This window comes from Anneissia japonica, unplaced genomic scaffold, assembly GCF_011630105.1.
Source record: "Anneissia japonica isolate Jap-2015-1 unplaced genomic scaffold, ASM1163010v1 scaffold287909_len199859_cov185, whole genome shotgun sequence".
Taxonomy (NCBI): Eukaryota; Metazoa; Echinodermata; class Crinoidea; order Comatulida; family Comatulidae; genus Anneissia; species Anneissia japonica.
Window position 1 is genome coordinate 21,372 of NW_022688465.1, and position 18,103 is coordinate 39,474.

General features: G+C 34.6%; 2 protein-coding genes across 2 annotated transcripts; both read right to left on the reverse strand.

Annotated features, from left to right (window-relative positions):
• Positions 1 to 323: 323 nt before the first annotated feature.
• LOC117121730 (putative IQ motif and ankyrin repeat domain-containing protein) lies at positions 324 to 11,371 on the reverse strand. The gene is made up of 13 exons (XM_033267030.1): positions 11,158 to 11,371; positions 9,298 to 9,356; positions 7,025 to 7,189; positions 5,921 to 6,085; positions 5,269 to 5,489; positions 5,078 to 5,174; positions 4,649 to 4,788; positions 4,355 to 4,499; positions 3,765 to 3,879; positions 3,328 to 3,427; positions 2,312 to 2,446; positions 1,910 to 2,038; positions 324 to 1,392 (listed from the first exon to the last, which is right to left on the reverse strand). Exons 1-13 carry the CDS (start codon positions 11,255 to 11,257, stop codon positions 1,233 to 1,235), a joined length of 1,731 nt encoding a protein of 576 aa, XP_033122921.1. The 5' UTR covers positions 11,258 to 11,371; the 3' UTR covers positions 324 to 1,232.
• A 1,759-nt stretch (positions 11,372 to 13,130) lies between these two features.
• LOC117121773 lies at positions 13,131 to 17,740 on the reverse strand. Its single transcript, XM_033267083.1, has 2 exons — positions 17,542 to 17,740; positions 13,131 to 13,873 (listed from the first exon to the last, which is right to left on the reverse strand). Exons 1-2 carry the CDS (start codon positions 17,660 to 17,662, stop codon positions 13,485 to 13,487), a joined length of 510 nt encoding a protein of 169 aa, XP_033122974.1. The 5' UTR covers positions 17,663 to 17,740; the 3' UTR covers positions 13,131 to 13,484.
• Between the last annotated feature and the right edge of the window lie 363 nt (positions 17,741 to 18,103).

The following is an 18,103-nucleotide window of genomic DNA, read 5'->3' on the forward strand; positions in this document are numbered from 1 at the left end:
CATTTTGCAATAACATACAAATTATTAACTTGTGCATAAAAATTATTGAATTTTAAAAATAATAAAACACTTCCAGTGACTGGAGGTTTTTCTATCATTTTTCGCTGTAAAACTGATGGGTAGACGTTTTTTAAAAACACAAATTTCTACGTTGAAGTTGATAACTTTTATGTTACTTCAAAATGGGCAAGTTAATTTCAAAAAATATTTTTATGATTGTTTTGATATTTAGCATGGGACAATACATCTTTAAATAAGTATTGTTTCTATTTGATATGATCTAGGCATACTGTACACAAATAAGTCATAGACATGTATAGTGCTTTGATTTACTGTACTGTAAGCACTGTCTTTATCTTTATTATTATATTCTGATATAAATCATCAATTATACAATTTATTATGACATTTATAAAAGTCTGCATGTGGATTTGAATTAAACATAGGAAGACATACTGCACATTCAATTTATATCTTTGCATTAGTGTAGTAGGTATTTTAAATCTACAACAGTTAATGTAGAGTCAGTTTCCTTAAAATCACTACATTGTTGCTACAGCGTTTTCAGTGCAATCACTGTAATGAGTAGCAGACTCCGATTGCAAGGCTCCCCAATTCGACTGACCAATTAGCATCACCGGAAGCTGTCAGCGATAGTGTGTAGTTATTGTATGGAAACTCAGCTTTAATCACATACAGTATGCGCTGCTCTTGAACATTAATAGCTCACAAAAAATCACCGCACAAAACTTGATTAATTCGATAAAAAGTGTTTCTTGATAACCACAACAGCGCTTACATTCCATTTTAAATAAGCACTGTGACACTTAATCGATATTATCCATTGTGCTTAAATTTGCCGTATCGGAACTCAAGCCAATGTCAGTTGGAAAAATTTTTTTATAAAAAGCTCCCCCTGGACCCAAAAGCTGGTGCCAAGGGCTAAGAACTGCCAGGTCAGGGTTTAAGAGAAATGCCCTGATAGAATAAAGTTACTTTCTGTTCTAAGGAATTAAAAAATATGTTACTGTATACCCAAAGAATAAAAGTGCAACGATAAAGTGTTTTGTTTTTGACCGTAAGAAGGCTTACGGCCCACCTGACAGGGATTAAGCTCCCCTCCCCCCATTAGCATTGCCACAGTGTAAGCAAGAATGCTTAATGTAGCAATATACATGTGTACATATTCCAAATAAAAAAGTTCTAATAACCGAATAAGTAAACGTTGCTTTTCATCCAACCACGACTCTGATTGGATACATTTTTTCTAGCATTTCATCTGACGGATCTAATTTCATTACCACGATAAACTTGAATCGTTTGACACGTGCGTCTATGAACTGATCAGCGTTATATTCCTTGCCGTCTGTTTCCTTGATAAGCTTTTTGTACCTTTAAAAAATATTTACACCATCTTTAATAAGTTGAAATCCAAATATTTGTATGCAGTATTAAATAAAATCCAAATTAGTTTTTTACCCTTACTCTGCCCATTGGAATTTAAATCTGTGACAACGATAGCAGGGGGCTAGGACTCCTTGTCAAGGTAGGGGTGGCACCAGGATTTGCCCGAGGGGGGGGGGGCAGAGTACATATTCTTAAAATTTGCTTAAAAGAACATAGAACTCTCATTGTGGACTTCGGACCCCTTATCAGGGAATTTCTGGTGCCACCACTGATTCGAATCTAAAAACTGTTAATAAGGCCAAGATACAGTACATCTGATAGGAAAGGTTATTAAAATTTTCCACACATTATTCTAAAACAAGAATTATTTAATATCAATTTTTTGCATATTATTGATGAAGGCTTGCTGTTACTCAATACCTAAAAATTGTCATTTAACTTTTTAGTATTAAAATGCATTTGTGATAATCAGATATATTTTCGAGTACAGTAAATCACTTACTTTTCCGGTTTAATTATCTCCTTATTGATTATATCTTCAAAAAAACCTTTGCGAACTTCATCAAACCTCCTTGCACATGCTTCAAACATGTCCACTTCCTGCATGTCAATAACAAATGGCTTGCCATACCTGGACGACAATCAAAGAATGCAAAATATAATCTTATGGTCCATGATACCTTTCAAAAGTAGAATTCAGCCAAGATGTGCAGCAAAATATAATAATGAATTATGCTGATGCATACACCAAACAGACAGTTTCAATGCTATTTATAAATATTATGCATGAACAATTAATCATAAAATTGGATCTATTTGATATTTTTATTTATCAAGTTAAAGTGATTATGACTAGTGAAAAGCAAGAATGTTGAAAAACCATAATATTTGTAGAAATAGAAACCTGAGGGCGCCAAGCAATGCCATTCGGATGACCTCTGGTTGCATCATGGTGGGGTTCAAAGCATTCAGGTAGTTGGTATCTTGATAACGAAGGAAAGTGCTAGACCTATTAGAGCTGTCAATCAAAATAGGCCATCTAAAAAAACAAAAATGAAAATTGTATTACTTAACATATAATTGTCAATTACCAAATTTATTTTAATAAATGTCCCGAGGCGTTTATTTTTTCTTCAAAAAAATGACTCCCTAAATGATAAACAAATCTAATAGAAGCAACATCATTCTCAACACATTCTAATAATGTTCTACTCCAGTAGATTTACATTTTTTCTAACCTAGTTGAGATCAACAAGTCTGCATGATCATGCAATAACACATTTTGACGGTAATTATATGATTTAATTCCACATTTACAGTGAAATTTAAGGTGCACTAATATTTGAGTATATACATATTTATTTTACACTAAATAAATAAATGCCTCCCTCAAAAACCTGTCTCTACAAATGCTCTGGCCGTTTATTTGAAATATACTGTAGTAGGTATAGTCAAAACATTCATTTATTTCAATATTTAAATTATTAGCATTTATTCAAACAAAAATAAGAATTGAGAATAAAAAAAATTCTAGCTAATTAAAGGATAGTACCATTCCTATCATCTGGTAATAAATTTCAAAGATTTTCTTGAGATCTGTGAAGCTAAAAATCACCTAATCAATTTTAAAGATTTTCTTGTGGCTTTAAGAGAGGTAAAGCTGAAAATCACCACACTTTATTGTTTTGATTTGTATATCCATTGGAAGTTAATATTTGATCTTTTAAAATGCGCTATTCAGTGTTGTAATGGACTTTAAAGGGTACTTTTTTTTTACATATGCTATCATAATCATTCTCACAGTAAATACAAAAATTGTTGTTACATGAATGGCAGGACAAGAAATCACACAAACATCTTCTTTTACACATATTTCTTTTTCCCAAGATTTCTAGCAGGCTTCTCAGTCATCCTAATTACCTTCCATCCGCTTCCATCTTTCCTCCAACATCTCTCATCAAGACGTCATCGAGCTCCTTGATGTTAACTTTCACTCCTGGCAGTTCTATACCTTCAAGATCTGTGGAAAGAAACTTAATATCACAATCCCTATATACAATATCTTGTGAAAATCCCATTCTTCTATGGATTTGTCAGATTTGTGAATTTTACTACTGAGGGGTGTGAGTTTTTTGGGCCCCCATGTACCCCTTAAACATGCCACTGCTTGCTTTTAAACACCCTGGATCACTCTGCCTGGATTTACCATTAAAATTTCACTGATGAAAGCACTACTGTTTGGAAGTCTGCCATTAAATTTCTTTATTTCTAATTTTTTGATATATATTAATCCAAAGAGTGTGGTAATTAAAAGAGCAATCTCAATAAAAAAAAAAAAAATAAAAAAAATAACTTACTGTGTCCTTGACGCTGCTGCTCCCTTTTCTTGAGTTTAAGTTGCGATAATTTCTCCCTTGCTTCTTCTGCTGCTATCTTGCTCATCTCCAGCTCATGTTCCGCATCATGTACAACCTACAAAGTTTAAAAAATAAATTATTTTGTATTTATCCATTCATTTACCATCCACACATCCATCTATTGCCCATTTGGTTAAAGCTGGTGGTAGCCGCTGTGTGCGCCCAACCGTGGAGAACTCCTATCGTTGCTCTCTTTGTACTTCAGCTGGAGGGCACTGTCCTTCGATGAGACGTTTAAGCCGTTGGTTCCATGTACACCATGGCCCATGTGCATGTTAAAGAACGCAATACACTTTTCGGAAAAAAGTAAGGGGATTGTCTTCCGGTGTACTGCCCAATCACCACCAGGACCCACTGGAAATGAGTGCAGAATTTCGTGGGTTATCCTTGGTGTGTAAAAAATCACAAAATGATCTATATTCATAATGGTTGATAATGGCTTCAATGTTGCCAAGGTGGTGGGAGCGTAGACTGTCCTGATTTCTGAGATATGCCTGTGACTCGCCTGAGATTTGGGAAACCTGGCTTACCTGTATAGTTAAGTCTGTCTTATGGCCACTGAGGGTGCACTTGTCATGTTCTGTTATACGTTTCTCCAGTTCTTCATAAGCCTTCTTTAGTATTTTTTGCTTGATGTTGTTTTCCGTCTGAGCCTCCTCTATCTGCTTGTCCAGCCTTGAGGAGGGTTAAAATCACAATTCATAAATGTCAGTATTTTCACACTGTACTACAATGATACTAACAATACTGATCAATTTACTTAAACCTTAAAATATTATAGTATTATAAATAATTAATTTAAATAGATCATCATCAATTTTTACTTTTGCATTTCTGCTTCTCTTCTTGCCCTTTCTTTTTCTCTTCGTTCTTCCTTTACTTTTTCAATCTTTTCAAGAATTTGATCTGTTTGTGAAATATCCCAACCTTGAAATAGTTTGACTAGGGCATCAATGGAAGCAATCTGTGAAATACATTACAAATGGCACATTGTAAGGTGTTGGTGTTTGAATAAAGGAATGAGGATGCAGGCTGAGGCTGGCAAATATGTCCTTGGACATTGCAGATATTAACACTGCCTATAAATTTAATGGGTATTGAGAGGGAGCTTCATGTGGAATAAAATGAATCAAAAAATACATCTGCAACTGGTGAAAGTGTACAGAAGAACACAATTACATGAAAATATTTAGATGGTTGGAAAATTATGAAAATATTTAAAAAAAATAAAAATAAATAACTATGTAACTTACCTGCTCAGGTGTAGCTCCATCATTGGCATATATACGTGGGTCAGCACCATTCTCAAGTAACACCTGAGCAGCTTCAAGATGACCTCCAAACGCTGTCCTACAAAATAATTGAAAACAAGCAACAAAAAATGTTATCATCACATCATAAGAAAGCCCATTATAGTACAGTACAGTATTAAAGTGCTGTGTACCTGTATAGTGGTGTTCGCCTAAACTGTCCTTGCGAGTTAACATCCGCACCCCTGTCAATCAGGAATCGTATTGTATCGGCATGTCCCCCGCCTGCAGCTTCTGACAAAGGGGTGTTGCCATTAGCATCTTCACATTCAATCATGTTAAGCAGATTACGTGACCTCACTGCTTGACCAATTACATCTCTTCCAAGTTTTCGCATATTATTCTCTTCTTCAATCTGTTGATCATCAAATAAACAATGCACTCACTTCAATAAAGGAAAATATATCTTATTGCAGAAGCGGGATTGAGAGATCATTCGGCAAAGGCATTGTAACACCGCCCCCATCCACTTGGTTGTAAATTTCCGAATTCAATACATTCCAAAAATGGCACCAGCGGCTATGGCACCTTGTGTGCTGTCTCATTTTTCACAATCCTGGAAAATTTCTCAGGGATGGATCCAGGGTAACAAAAACAGTGGAGCAGGTGAGAAGTACTTATTTTAGATAGAAATGGCAATCCCTTGCGTTTTTATGAAATACAGTTATCAGTAATATGGATTGGAGCTTTTAGATAGATAATTTAACAATAATAAGTTTTATGTAACTCAACTATAATATAATATGTGAACTGTTATAATATTATTCTGATCAAAGGTTTGCATACTTCTTGTAGTATTATTTGAAGCTCATCTTTTTCTCCATCAAATGCTGCCTCTAGAAATCGTTTTCGTCTCTTTAATTCAGCTTTCTTTCTTCTCCTCTCTTCTTCCTCTTTTTCTCTTTCAAGTTCTGCACGTTCTTGCTCCTTTTTCACCATGGTAACATATGCCTGTAAGACCGTTTAAATACATTAACTACTAGTTTTTTGCCAAAAAAAAAAAAAAATCAATAATAATAACATTAACCTCAATAGTTCTAGATTACCATTACTGATTAATAATAATAATAATAACAATAATTTATTTATTTATTTAATCTGTTTTAATCTTAGATTGAGATGGCAGGCTGTAAAGGAAAATATACTCCTATTCCCAATGGGATTTACCTACCATGTACATATTTTTTATTTAGCTAGGCTTTATTTAGCTAGGCTTTAAACAATGATAATGAAAATAATACAATTTCAAAGATTCAGGACAATAGAGACATACAGCACAAGACTATGCCAATTAACAAATCGAAAAAGCGACAAGATGATCGTTGCGTGGGATGAAGAGCCTGAATTTTATAAGAGAGCACAGGAGAGGGAGGCTTTAAATGTACTGAGAGAAGTAAGCTGTCTGACATCAAGAGGAAGATTATTCCACAAACCAGTAATTCTACAGAAGAATGAAATTTGAAAGCATTACAACAGGCAAATGGAACGGAAAGTGTTGGAAATTCGCGATGCAGATTGAGTGAAGAATGTTTCTCGGGAAAAAACAGGTCAGATCATTTTAATAATAATAATAATAATAATAATAATTAAAATACTACAGTAATTGTTTTTATTGTTTAGTAGTGTAACACTACAGCTCATGGAGACCCCAGGTGAAAACAAAATTTTGGCAGTGGCGATAAAGATTGTGATGACAATACTTTTGATGATGGTGGTGATGACCATAAATAATAACGATATGATGATTCATGATTATATCAATAATAATATATTGTTGTTATTATAGATTGAATAAATGTACATTTTACTAAGAGATACAAGGTGCAGATGCCTAACCTGGTTACGACTGAGGAACCAAATTACAACATTTTACAAAAAGAGCTTGTTTACCTCTCTCTCTAGCTTCTCCATCAATTCATCATAATCAGTTTTCTCCTTCTTCATCTTTTGCAGCGCCCTCTTTGATAGAAACCTTCTGGCCCATTTTTGGATAGTAATTGCAGCTAGGTCTTCTTTCGTTGGTCCTTTCTTTTTTGGTGGTTGTTTGACAAAAGCCTATCATTATTATATTTAAAAAAAAATCAATCAACATAAGAATATGAATACAGTCATGATAACTAAAAAGAATAATACACACTCTAAGTGCATGTCTCAGCTGAATAACACCAAAAACAAGTGTTTTTTAAAAACGGTTAAATTCTTTCTGAACGCGTTTCTAGAGCAAAGTGCTGTGATGATGTGCATTTCTTTACTTGGAGTATGCATTATTCTTTTGTGTCTAAAATTAATCAGTGGACTCTTATGATAAGATAGTGACTCTTTCAATTATGGCCTAGTGTTATAATGGTTTTTTTTATGTTCAAGAATCAATAACACCATACAGTAAATGTCATTCTAAAACAACTGGAATTGGAATTGGAACATTCTACGTATAATTTCTTTATTTCCCACTAAATAGAAACATTTTAAGACCACTTTTATCACTGGTCTTTAATTAGAGAGATTCTAATATGTCTTTTCCACGAATCGGTGAAGTGATGACAAACAACTCAAGTCAGTGGTGCGTAATCAAAAAAAGTAAGATAAGCTTTGAGGCAAAATTCTTGACCTCATGTTATGTAAAAATTCATAACTCATTATGGAGAGTCGTATCACATTAATTTTTCTGGAAGATGTTCTTAAAAGACTATTCTACACCACTATGTGATTGAAAAAAAATGTAAAAATTGTTTTGACCTCTGAAATAAAGAAGAAAAAAGAAGAGCCTTTTTTTTGCTGGTTACACACCACTTTGGGTTGTTTGTCATCACTTCAAGATAATAATAATAATAATTATAATAATAACAATAATAATAATTTATTATTATTATTAATATTATTTTCTTTATTTCCTCCAAATTTACATTATATACACATCTACCAATTCGTGGATAAGGCATATTCGAGACCAAAGCCACTATAAACCATTCCACAAAAGTGGTCTTATTTGCCTGCAATTTGCTCCTATTAATGAGAAATAACATTTTTTAGAGTTTTCCCTATATTATTTACCACAAACCGAAAGGTCCACTGATTAATCTCAGATAAGATAGTATAATACATACTCCAAGTATTGAAATGCGTCATCATCAGGAATTCATGATGATGACATATTTAAAGTTGAAATATTGAATCCCGACAAGATGGCGTGCATTTCGATACTTGGAGTATCGATGTCTTTTGAAAAATTAAGTGACTATTTTACTATATTAAATATTTGTAATTTATTTTATTCCTTCCATGCAAGTTTAGTTTCTAGTAAATTAATTATTAATAATCGTCATTCTTATCTTTTAAAATTTAAGCATTTAAAATCTAAAACAGACTCTTCGAAATTTTTAATTCCAACTAGATTTTGTGAGATTGTGGAATAACCTCCATCCTAATATTCGAAATTATTTCTACTAATTTTGATTTATTCAAATGTAAGTTAAAAAAATATATGATTTTTAATTGTTTGATATTGTTTTATCATTATTATTATTTTATTATCATTATTATTTTATTATTATAAATTATTATTATTATTATTAGGCCAAATAAAATAAATTATTTGTTTGCCCTCCTTTTTTAGAAAATGATAGATAGGGGCGGGTGGAAAAGTTTTTTTTCTTTTATTTATTTATTTAAAAAAAATACTCATCAGATGGAATAAAAATAACCCACGGAGGTCTAGAATGGCAATATCTTACATCAGACAACAACTTTAGACTAATTTGTAGGGCAATGCTAAAAAAAGCCCAACCTTTTTTTTTATTAGTTTTTTGTTTTTCCGCCCCTAATTTTTAAAATTTAGTTAGGGGCGGTGGAGGAGGGCAAACAAATAATTTTTGTTTTGGCCTTATCTATATATATATATATATATATATATATTTTTTTTTTTTTTCTGGGAGCAGCACATCTCTAAGATGACAGTGCTTCTGCTTTTGCTGCTCCCTGGCTCACCTAATTATTCTTTATGTTTGTGAATTTATGATTTTTGTATTTGTAATGTTTTATATTGTTAATTGTTTTGCCAGAATGAATAAAATAAAGAAAAATAATATGTATTATACTATCTTATTTACCACAGGTGGTTACTTAGTTTAGTAGTTACTTAATGATGTTTAAATTCACTTTTTTACCTTGTTATTAGCATTTTTTCCTGTAGCAACCTTGCCTCTTGCAGCTGTTTTTTTAGAAGCTACAAAAATAAAATAAAATAAAAAATCACTATATTTTGTGTAGGCCTCAGTGTAGGCCTACTACAATTTCTTTGCCTTGATGCTTTTATTTGTAAAAAAAAGATATGAATGACATTTTAAACCAATAACATTATTTACTTGGCTGCCTATTGGCTATGGTACTTGTTGAAATTCACAATGGATTAGTTAGGGATCTAGGAGGCAGGCTATACAGCGCCAAAAATCACCTTTAGTTTTACTTTAGGGTAATTTATTTCTTTTTGATATTGTACTGCTCAGTTCTTTATTTTGTTGAGCTCATATTAAGCACACAATACCAACAAGTCAATGCAATATTATATTGCATATTATTATATGGCTCAACAACAATCATCCCATCTGAAGGACGAGGTAGCCTAGGAGGCCTAGGCCTATGTTTTACTCAATCAAGAACAAAACAAATGACACAACAAGAAAGAATGGCATTTGGTTTACCCAATATAATATAGCCTACCCTGTTTTTTAGTAGCCCAGCTAGCAAAGTTAGACCTACGGTAGCCTCCTAAGGGGGAGGGGGTGGTGGGGGCTAGGCCTAGCGCTCCACCTGCTTGCCAGTGCTCGCCTATTGGGTAGCAGGTCACTTCGGCCAAAAACCAAACTGGCTCAAACCAATTCAGCCCGAACAAACTCGGGCCCCAGATGACACTTGGCCCAAAACCAACTTGGCCCCACGAACTCAGACCAAAACCAGCTCGGCCCAGAAGACAACTACCAAAATGATACAGAATTATTCAGATGAATAGCGATCGTGATTACCCATTACCAAATGACAATTATTATTATTTTAGTATTATTAATATAATATTTATGGGTCTAATATTATTTTTTAGTCTATTTTTATTATTCATTTTTATTATATAATATCCAAATTATATATTTTATAATTATTATTATATTTACTGTTATTATTATTTTAGTATTATTATTATAATAATTAATATCATATAGGCCTAGGCCTAATGTTATTTTTCACTAGGGCCTATATACTATTCTTATTACTTATTTTTTATATTATCGGTAGGCCTAGGCTGTTATTTTAGGCTGCTACTGCACTGTAATGCATAGGCCTATTTTAATACACTACTTAGAAGTTAGATATAGGCTTTTCTTTTTCCATCTTGATTTCAGAGGTCAAAAACATTTTTTTCATTTTTTTTTTCAATCATATTATAGTGGTGTAGACTAGTCTTTTAAGAACATTTTGCTAGAAGAATTTTTTGGATACGACTACCTGTTATGGAGTTATGATTCTTTAAATAACATGATGTCAGAAAATCAGCCCAAAAGCTTATCTTATTTCTGTTGGTTACGCACCGCTGATTCGCAAGTTTGTCATCATTTCAAGTGTCTACCGATTCGTGAAAAAGGCCTATTAATTAATTATTATGTTTTTCGATGAACGTAGCACCTTGCAAAAACTGACAATAAACGTCAACTATTCATTAATTATTATGTTTTTCGATGAACGTAGCACCTTGCAAAAACTGACAATAAACGTCAACTATTCATTTCACAACACAGGAACCACCCAAATATTTTAACCTGTCGTCGTGAATTGAATAAATCAATATCGTATAGGCCTATATATATAGATAGTATAATATAAAGTTGGCGTCTGGGCCGAGTTGGTTTGGTCCGAGTTGGTTTGGGCCGATTTGGTTTTGGGCCGAAGTGACCAACATTCAACCTGTGCTGTGTGTGAGCGCGACTGAGTGGGAAGCAGGACTTTTTTACTTACCATACCACCCTAGTAGTACCTACCTTGTTGACTTGCTGCTGGAACCTTTGATACCATCCTGTTTGAAGGAGTTGCCTTCGTTTGACGGGAAGCAGGCTTAGTGACTGTTTTTTTTGGAGGCATTTCGCCAACTGTGCATAAATAGAAAATATGTGTGTTGTTGGTATTTCATTATCAATCATAACAACCTACGCGGCCATTTTGACGCTTACCTGGTTGCTATCTACAACATGTCGCCCTCTATCGGTCTAAAGTTTTATAACTGATTTACCACCATCACGCCACACATTGGTTATGCCCCACACATAATTGGTTAGTTCCCCACACATAATTGGTTAGTCCCCCAATTTAATGTGGCAATGTGTTCATAAGTTAAAAAGATGCTTGAACATTGTTGAAATGATCTGCAAAACGACCCAGGTTTTAACGAAAGAGCCCTGTACATCCCGAATACATCTTCTTATAGCAAGATAGGGCCTACCGGTACCGGTATCTCTGCCCACATATCTGAATTACCTATACGCCTACACGACTCGAGTGTGCGTGCCTTCATTATAATTTAAGAATGAGAAAAATGCGTGTAAAGATAAGATTGGTTTTCGGCACATGAAGTAGATAAATACTTCAAAGACAATTAAGTTTTATTTTCTATGGTGCCTCACAGAGATTAATATAGATCTCTATGATTGCCGAAAATCCCTAATAAAAGATCATGAGAAATGTGTGGGCACTTAGTTTTGATATTAATAGTGATGCGATGATGATAAATTTTCCTATAAGTGTGTCATTTCCGGCCAGTAATGGTACTATTATACCCAAATTAGATGGGTGTGGACTTTAATTAGGAAAAGTAAAGTAAATAAATCAAAGACATTTTAAAAATATTTTTAATGGTACATCAAACGGATTTTTTAGATCTATAATTGCCGAAAATCGCAGATAAAAAAATGAGAAATTTAATGTTGGCGCTTTATGACTATAATGGTGATGTAATGCTGATGAATTTTACAATATAAAAGTGTCATTTCCTGCCATATAGAGGTACTAATTTCTCAGATTTTTGCACCTCAGCTCCAACCATGGTGGGGCTGAGGTGGGTCTCACGGTTTGAAGTGGTAAAGTAGGCCTAATTTGTAAATACTTCAAAGACAATGTTTTAAAATTGATTTTCTATGGTATATCACACATATCAATTAGGTCATGAGAAATTTAATCATGTTGGCGCTTCCTTTTGACTAGGCCTTAATACCCGTATTAGGGTAATGTGATTTTACTATATAACAGTGTCATTTCCGGTGAGATTACTTTTTCCTCAATTTTTCGCGCCTCAGCCCAACCATGGTAGGGCTGAGCTGAAGTGGGTGTGGTCTCACAGAATGTCCCCCACCCCCACACCTTTCAATATAGATCTGCGCCCTTGTTTATCTGAATCATTTGTAAAATTGTAAACGACAGGCTTAGAATTCACGGTTTGGTGGATGAAGAGCCACAGCATTAAGGTATAAATAATGTGCACTTCCTAATTAACTGCTGGGAATAGAAAAATATTTTTTCAGACAATAAAATAAAATTAACTTCAATTGTAACGTTTACTTTGAAAACTGCTAGTTATTAGCTTTCAATTAAAATATAGTGGAATTTTTTTTTCGCCAGTTAACAAACGTGTAAATAATACAGTTTGTTTACCCATGATTTGTGAGTTTATTTTCTTTCACAGTAAAAGTCTGTAAATAATAGCAAAATTAGTGGAAATTGTGAAAACTCACTAATTTGATCCTTTAAAATATAGATTCAATATTTAAAATTAATGTTGAGTGTTTCGAGATCTTTAATATTTAATTTTTATTATCAAAGCTTGAAAAGGGTTGATAAAATACGCTTAAACAAGCGGATGCTCCGTCACTGACTGATAATGAATGTAAAACGTTGTCACGGAATGTCACAGTTTTTTTTTTTCTGGAAATGACTCATTAAGCAATGAAACTGGAATTTATAATAATGGTTTCATTTTTTGTTTATTAAGGAAACATGATTATACTGTACATATAAGTACATTCTTTGGATATAATAATGATAGGCTTTCACTAGAAGACGGGAAATGAATGGAAAGATCAGATTTTCAGAGTCGATCAAAAGAAGAGAATTGAAGATGGACATTGGAATACTGGTCTATAACGATGCAATATTAATCTATAGCACATGGTTTACTACTACTATTCCTATGTATTTTCCTGTAATTGTATTTATAATACTCGACTTATCACGGATAAATGTCTGTTTCATCCCATGCACCCCAAATTCAACCATTTATTAATACATTGAAGTAGGGTCAATTCGTACATTTGGTGTTTCAACAGCCTGTTTCTAAGAAAGTCATCATCTCAATTACAAACATATGACAGTTGTTGAGCAATAAATTGTACGAGCCATAGGTGGAGTGGTAGTTATCCGCCCATTCCTGCGCTTGAGCGAGTGTGCACGCACTTTTGCCACGTGGTGCGTTGTCCCATGTGATGCACTGACTTGATGGATCCCTGTTCATTGAACCACGACTTCGGAATCTGAGTGACAGTGGAGCCACGCCCCATTCGAATACTTGTCCCCTGAAGCGGAGAAGGCTGTGTGTCGGACGGTACTCATCAATTGGATTCGGTGGTGAACGACGGAGCCGATTAATTGCGATCCCGCACATGATGTCAACAAACTCCACCTCTCCAACAAAGAAGTCCACAGTCTCTCCTATATGAAGTAAAAAGAGTGAATTATAAAATATAATAAACAAAATAATTTAATTCAAAGAGAAAAAAAAACAACCTTGGGCCTCATCATGTTTGTTGGGGACTTTCATTTAATTTTTTCTTTTCCCCATTAAAAAAATGGGGGTGCCTAGAATGGATAACATGAGGATTTTGCATTGAGGCGTTGCATTTATGTACGTGGAGTTGATGATCATATCTTGAATGTCCAAATAATATACATGTAATATTAACTTTATATCCGGCTATCTCCAATGAGCGGCATAATATAATGATATTTCATAGCACAGGGATAATATCTTGAATGTCCAAATAATATTGGAGTGGAGTTGAATAGCTTAGTGGTTAAGATGCTTGCCTAATCCGAGGGTCCTGAGTTCAAATCCTGTGACAACAGGATTTTTTCTCACGACTAAAGACAATTCTATTCCCTAAGCCTCATGAAGAGACTTCGCTGATAATCACAGGGGCGGATTTAGGGGGGGGGGCGGCCCGGCCCCNTCTAATATCAGCCGACCTTAGGCTGGAAGGGTCACCCTCTATTGGTTAAAAAAAAATTTAAATAACCAACAGAGCTATTGATAAGAGTCATGGTGGCCATTCAAACCATATTCTCGTTTGACACTGCCCATAATTATTTGTCTGAATTAATAAAAGTAACAAAAAGAAAGAATATAATAATAATAATAATAATAATAATAATAATAATAATAATAATAATAATAATAATAATAATAATAATAAAAAGTGGTAATAAAGATATGATAATAATATTAGGAAGAAAAAGATGATGATGATGAGGAAGAAAGATAATGATGATAATGATAAAGATGACGTTTGATGGCAGTCCGTCTGTCTATACTGTCTTACGTCGCTAAAGTTTTATTGGGTGGCGTGAGTATTTTTTACCATGTATCCATATCTAGGACTTTCATCTCTTCTTCATTCCGTTTATTTCTGTCAGAGAGGCTGGGGAAGGGGAGGGGGTTGAAAGATTCAAGAAGTTACAAAAATATAGGAATAGTTTCGAAATGTTGCTATTAACTTTGTTATAAATTGGATTATAATAGTTGTTATTGAGGAAATGAAATGCTCATTCGTTGTTTAACCTCCTGTTTTAAATTATGCCTAAATTGCTTTGACTTGCTTTGTTAAGAGTGCGCGATGTCACGAACGCTGCTTATAAAAACTCATAATTTGTTAATTATGTTGTTACTAAACAATGGGGGTCAATGATTTTCACTTATTCCTCTCTACAACTTCCTCGGTCTTACTCAATTTTCTGGTACGAATTTTAATAGGCTCATTACCAATGCACTTATTGTAGCAAGAGCGGATGAATTAGTTTGGGAAGTTTACTGGTACAATTACTTTCTGTAGATTAATAAAAAAAACCCACACGATTACGACATCTGGTGTAACGACAGTAGAGTGGCTGAATATCCACCCTAGCAAAAACGGAAAACGTTAGTAGTTTTTTTTTTTTCTGGTTTGATGAAAAATAATTACGGTCTGTGTTTTATTTCATTCTCATAAAATTCTGATTAACATGGCTACAAACATGACATTACGCTAGCAAAACGGAAACATCAATGTTGTAGTTTTATTTCATTTTTTTAATTGTTTGATAAACTATAGGCCTATTTACAGTATGTAGGACATTATTATTTATTATAACAATTTGAAGAAGGTTACAAAAGTATAGGCCTAATAAAGATTAGTGGTGAGCTGGATATATTCCGATATTTTGATTTTAAAGCCAGGCTCCGGAGGAAAAATGTTTTTTGAAATGTTTTCTAAGACACGAAAAGCATACCGTATTTGACGAAAAACTCGGAAACTGAGATACAGATTTTCGAATATTTCAAAACTGGAGAAAAAAAAAAAGAGGGTAACCACCATTTTTTCAACCTTTTCCCCCAGTTCTGTATCTCATTAACAGCTTCCGAGTTTTTCTTCAAAGAGGCCTATTCGTGTCTTAGAAAAATCAGTTCTACAATATATATATAAAAAAGTTTCCTCCGGAGCATATGGCTTTAAACAATATGATTTACAGTGCACTCTCGAGATCCCTCTAATTCCCGGAATCCCTCTAATTTGAGAACACTAGGCCCGTATGCATGATTTTTATTGAGTGGGTGCGAATTTGTGGAAATGGAACAAAATGGCTGGGGGCCACCTAGGGACGGAGCCCTTCTGGAGTCGTGTGGGAGAAGCCTCCCCCCCTCGCGCTTAGACGTTTTAGTTATTTAGAAGTCTTGATAGATTTTGAAGATGCAATATGAACAGTTAAAGGATTTTTTTCCCTTTTTTTTTAACTTTTAGTGGCAGTCCAGGAATTGAGGGGCCAGGGAGGGACCTTCAGAGATGGAGGGTCGATACTACCTCAGCCCCACCATCAATGGCGCTGAAGTAGGAATATGGAACCCCTAGACCTGCCACTGTAAGAATTTTAATATTCCGGGTTTTTTTCATTTAGGTATAGGGGCCGGGCCGGCGCCCCCAACCCTCCACACCCTTGAATCCGCCATTGGTTTTGAGATCAAACATTTTATTTTCCAACTGTAGTCTATCAAAAGTGTTGATAGGCCTAAAGATGGATATAGCAAAACGTTGAAATGTTAGGGAAACTGATTTATACAAAATTAAATCAATCTAATTAAAAACATTGTGGAAATGTCAATAATTAAACTCGGGTTAACGTTCATTAATATAATTAAATTTAAAGAATAAATCTAGGTTGAGTAAAATAAACCCCTACATATTTATTGGACATACACATAGATGTGTAACGTGCCACTTTCAGCCATGTGGTGTTCCGGATTTTCACTGTAGGGCCTATGTCAACCTGAGAGGACTATATATTTGCTAACTATTGCTATAGTTGTTGTTGGTGATGGTGATGGAGATGTGATCATAGTGATGTGAAATGAATAGCCTATTTTGGTAATTTTAGTCTAATTCGCGAAATTCACACAACAGTTTGATTAATTTTTTCATACAATTCTGATATCTGCAAGGGGTCCCAAATTGTAAGAATCTGCCGTGCATGCAGGTCAGACCTGACAGATGTTTGCGACGCCTGTGTAAAAAATACATACACATATTAAACAAAATAATCGCCGGTGTTTACAACAAAAAAAGGGCTCCCCGGTCGGGGAGAGCTGCTCTCCCCCCACCCCGGTCGGGGAGAAAAAGCACAATTCGTCGGGGAGAAAAAAATAATAGGCCTATGTATTTTGTACATACAATATTCGTAGACTCTAAATTGTCTAAATCCTGGCGCCACCCCGAAACAAAAACAAGGGGATGGGCAGGTTATTTGGGTCACTGATGCGTTGGACCACCCAGGATGTTCTGTAAATCTTGTCTGCTTAATTGTCTACAATGTAAACATAGCTACAGCCTTATAGTTGTTAAAATCCTCGAGAAATTAAGGAAGAATTCAAATTCCGTGAGAAAATGTGGAGACCGGGAGGAGATGAACCGAAATTCTCGAAAACTCCAGATATCCTGGAGCCGTGGGACTAGGAAAGCTCACAGTTGAAATTCGATCCCGACCTTAGACTGCAATATACAGAGGTAGGCCTACAAAGGAAACAAAATCTCAACCTAGAGAAAAAAGAAAGCCTATTATACTACTGTACTTACCATCAACTTGACTGTCGGGAGAATCAGATGATGCTGGCGCTGCCGTTGGTGGTGTTGACGCCGGATTACAAGACAGAGCCAAGGTTGCTGTGAGCAACAGCAGGGCGAGTGATGTCAGCATGATGTTATTTTCTACACGTCAGCGATCGAACGTCTCATCCAACCGACAGTCTTACAGCAAGTGAAGAACAACTGTTTTCAGTCCTCGAATATTATGGGAGGAAGTTACAAGTCAACTACCGACCAATAATACGTAAATACATTATGAGGTAAAACTATACGTCCTTGAATGGTACTGTCATGCGCAACAGACTGCCACAGTGCCCATTATCAGAGATGTGACAACCAATGACAATTGGAAAGAAGATACAATTATGTAATACTGTAGGCTTTTCCAGTAACTCCCTGCCATATGTACAGAATGCGTGATCGAACTCCCGGTACCATTATTATTTCTAGCTTATAGAATAAAAATGCATGCATAAATTGATTACCAAGCACAATCCAATACTGTTGTTTTACCATGGTTGATCCCTCGACCTTCAATATATATGTATATGTA

Excerpts from the sequence above, each read along its gene's own strand:
- LOC117121730 (XM_033267030.1), bottom strand. The coding sequence starts at position 11,257 with ATGCCTCCAAAAAAAACAGTCACTAAGCCTGCTTCCCGTCAAACGAAG. Across the intron at positions 7,190-9,297 it reads GAAAAAATGCTAATAACAAG|GCTTTTGTCAAACAACCACC; the intron begins GTAAAAAAGTGA and ends TAATAATGATAG. Across the intron at positions 4,789-5,077 it reads ATGGAGCTACACCTGAGCAG|ATTGCTTCCATTGATGCCCT; the intron begins GTAAGTTACATA and ends TGTATTTCACAG.
- LOC117121773 (XM_033267083.1), bottom strand. The coding sequence starts at position 17,662 with ATGCTGACATCACTCGCCCTGCTGTTGCTCACAGCAACCTTGGCTCTG. Across the intron at positions 13,874-17,541 it reads TCCCGACAGTCAAGTTGATG|GAGAGACTGTGGACTTCTTT; the intron begins GTAAGTACAGTA and ends TACTTCATATAG.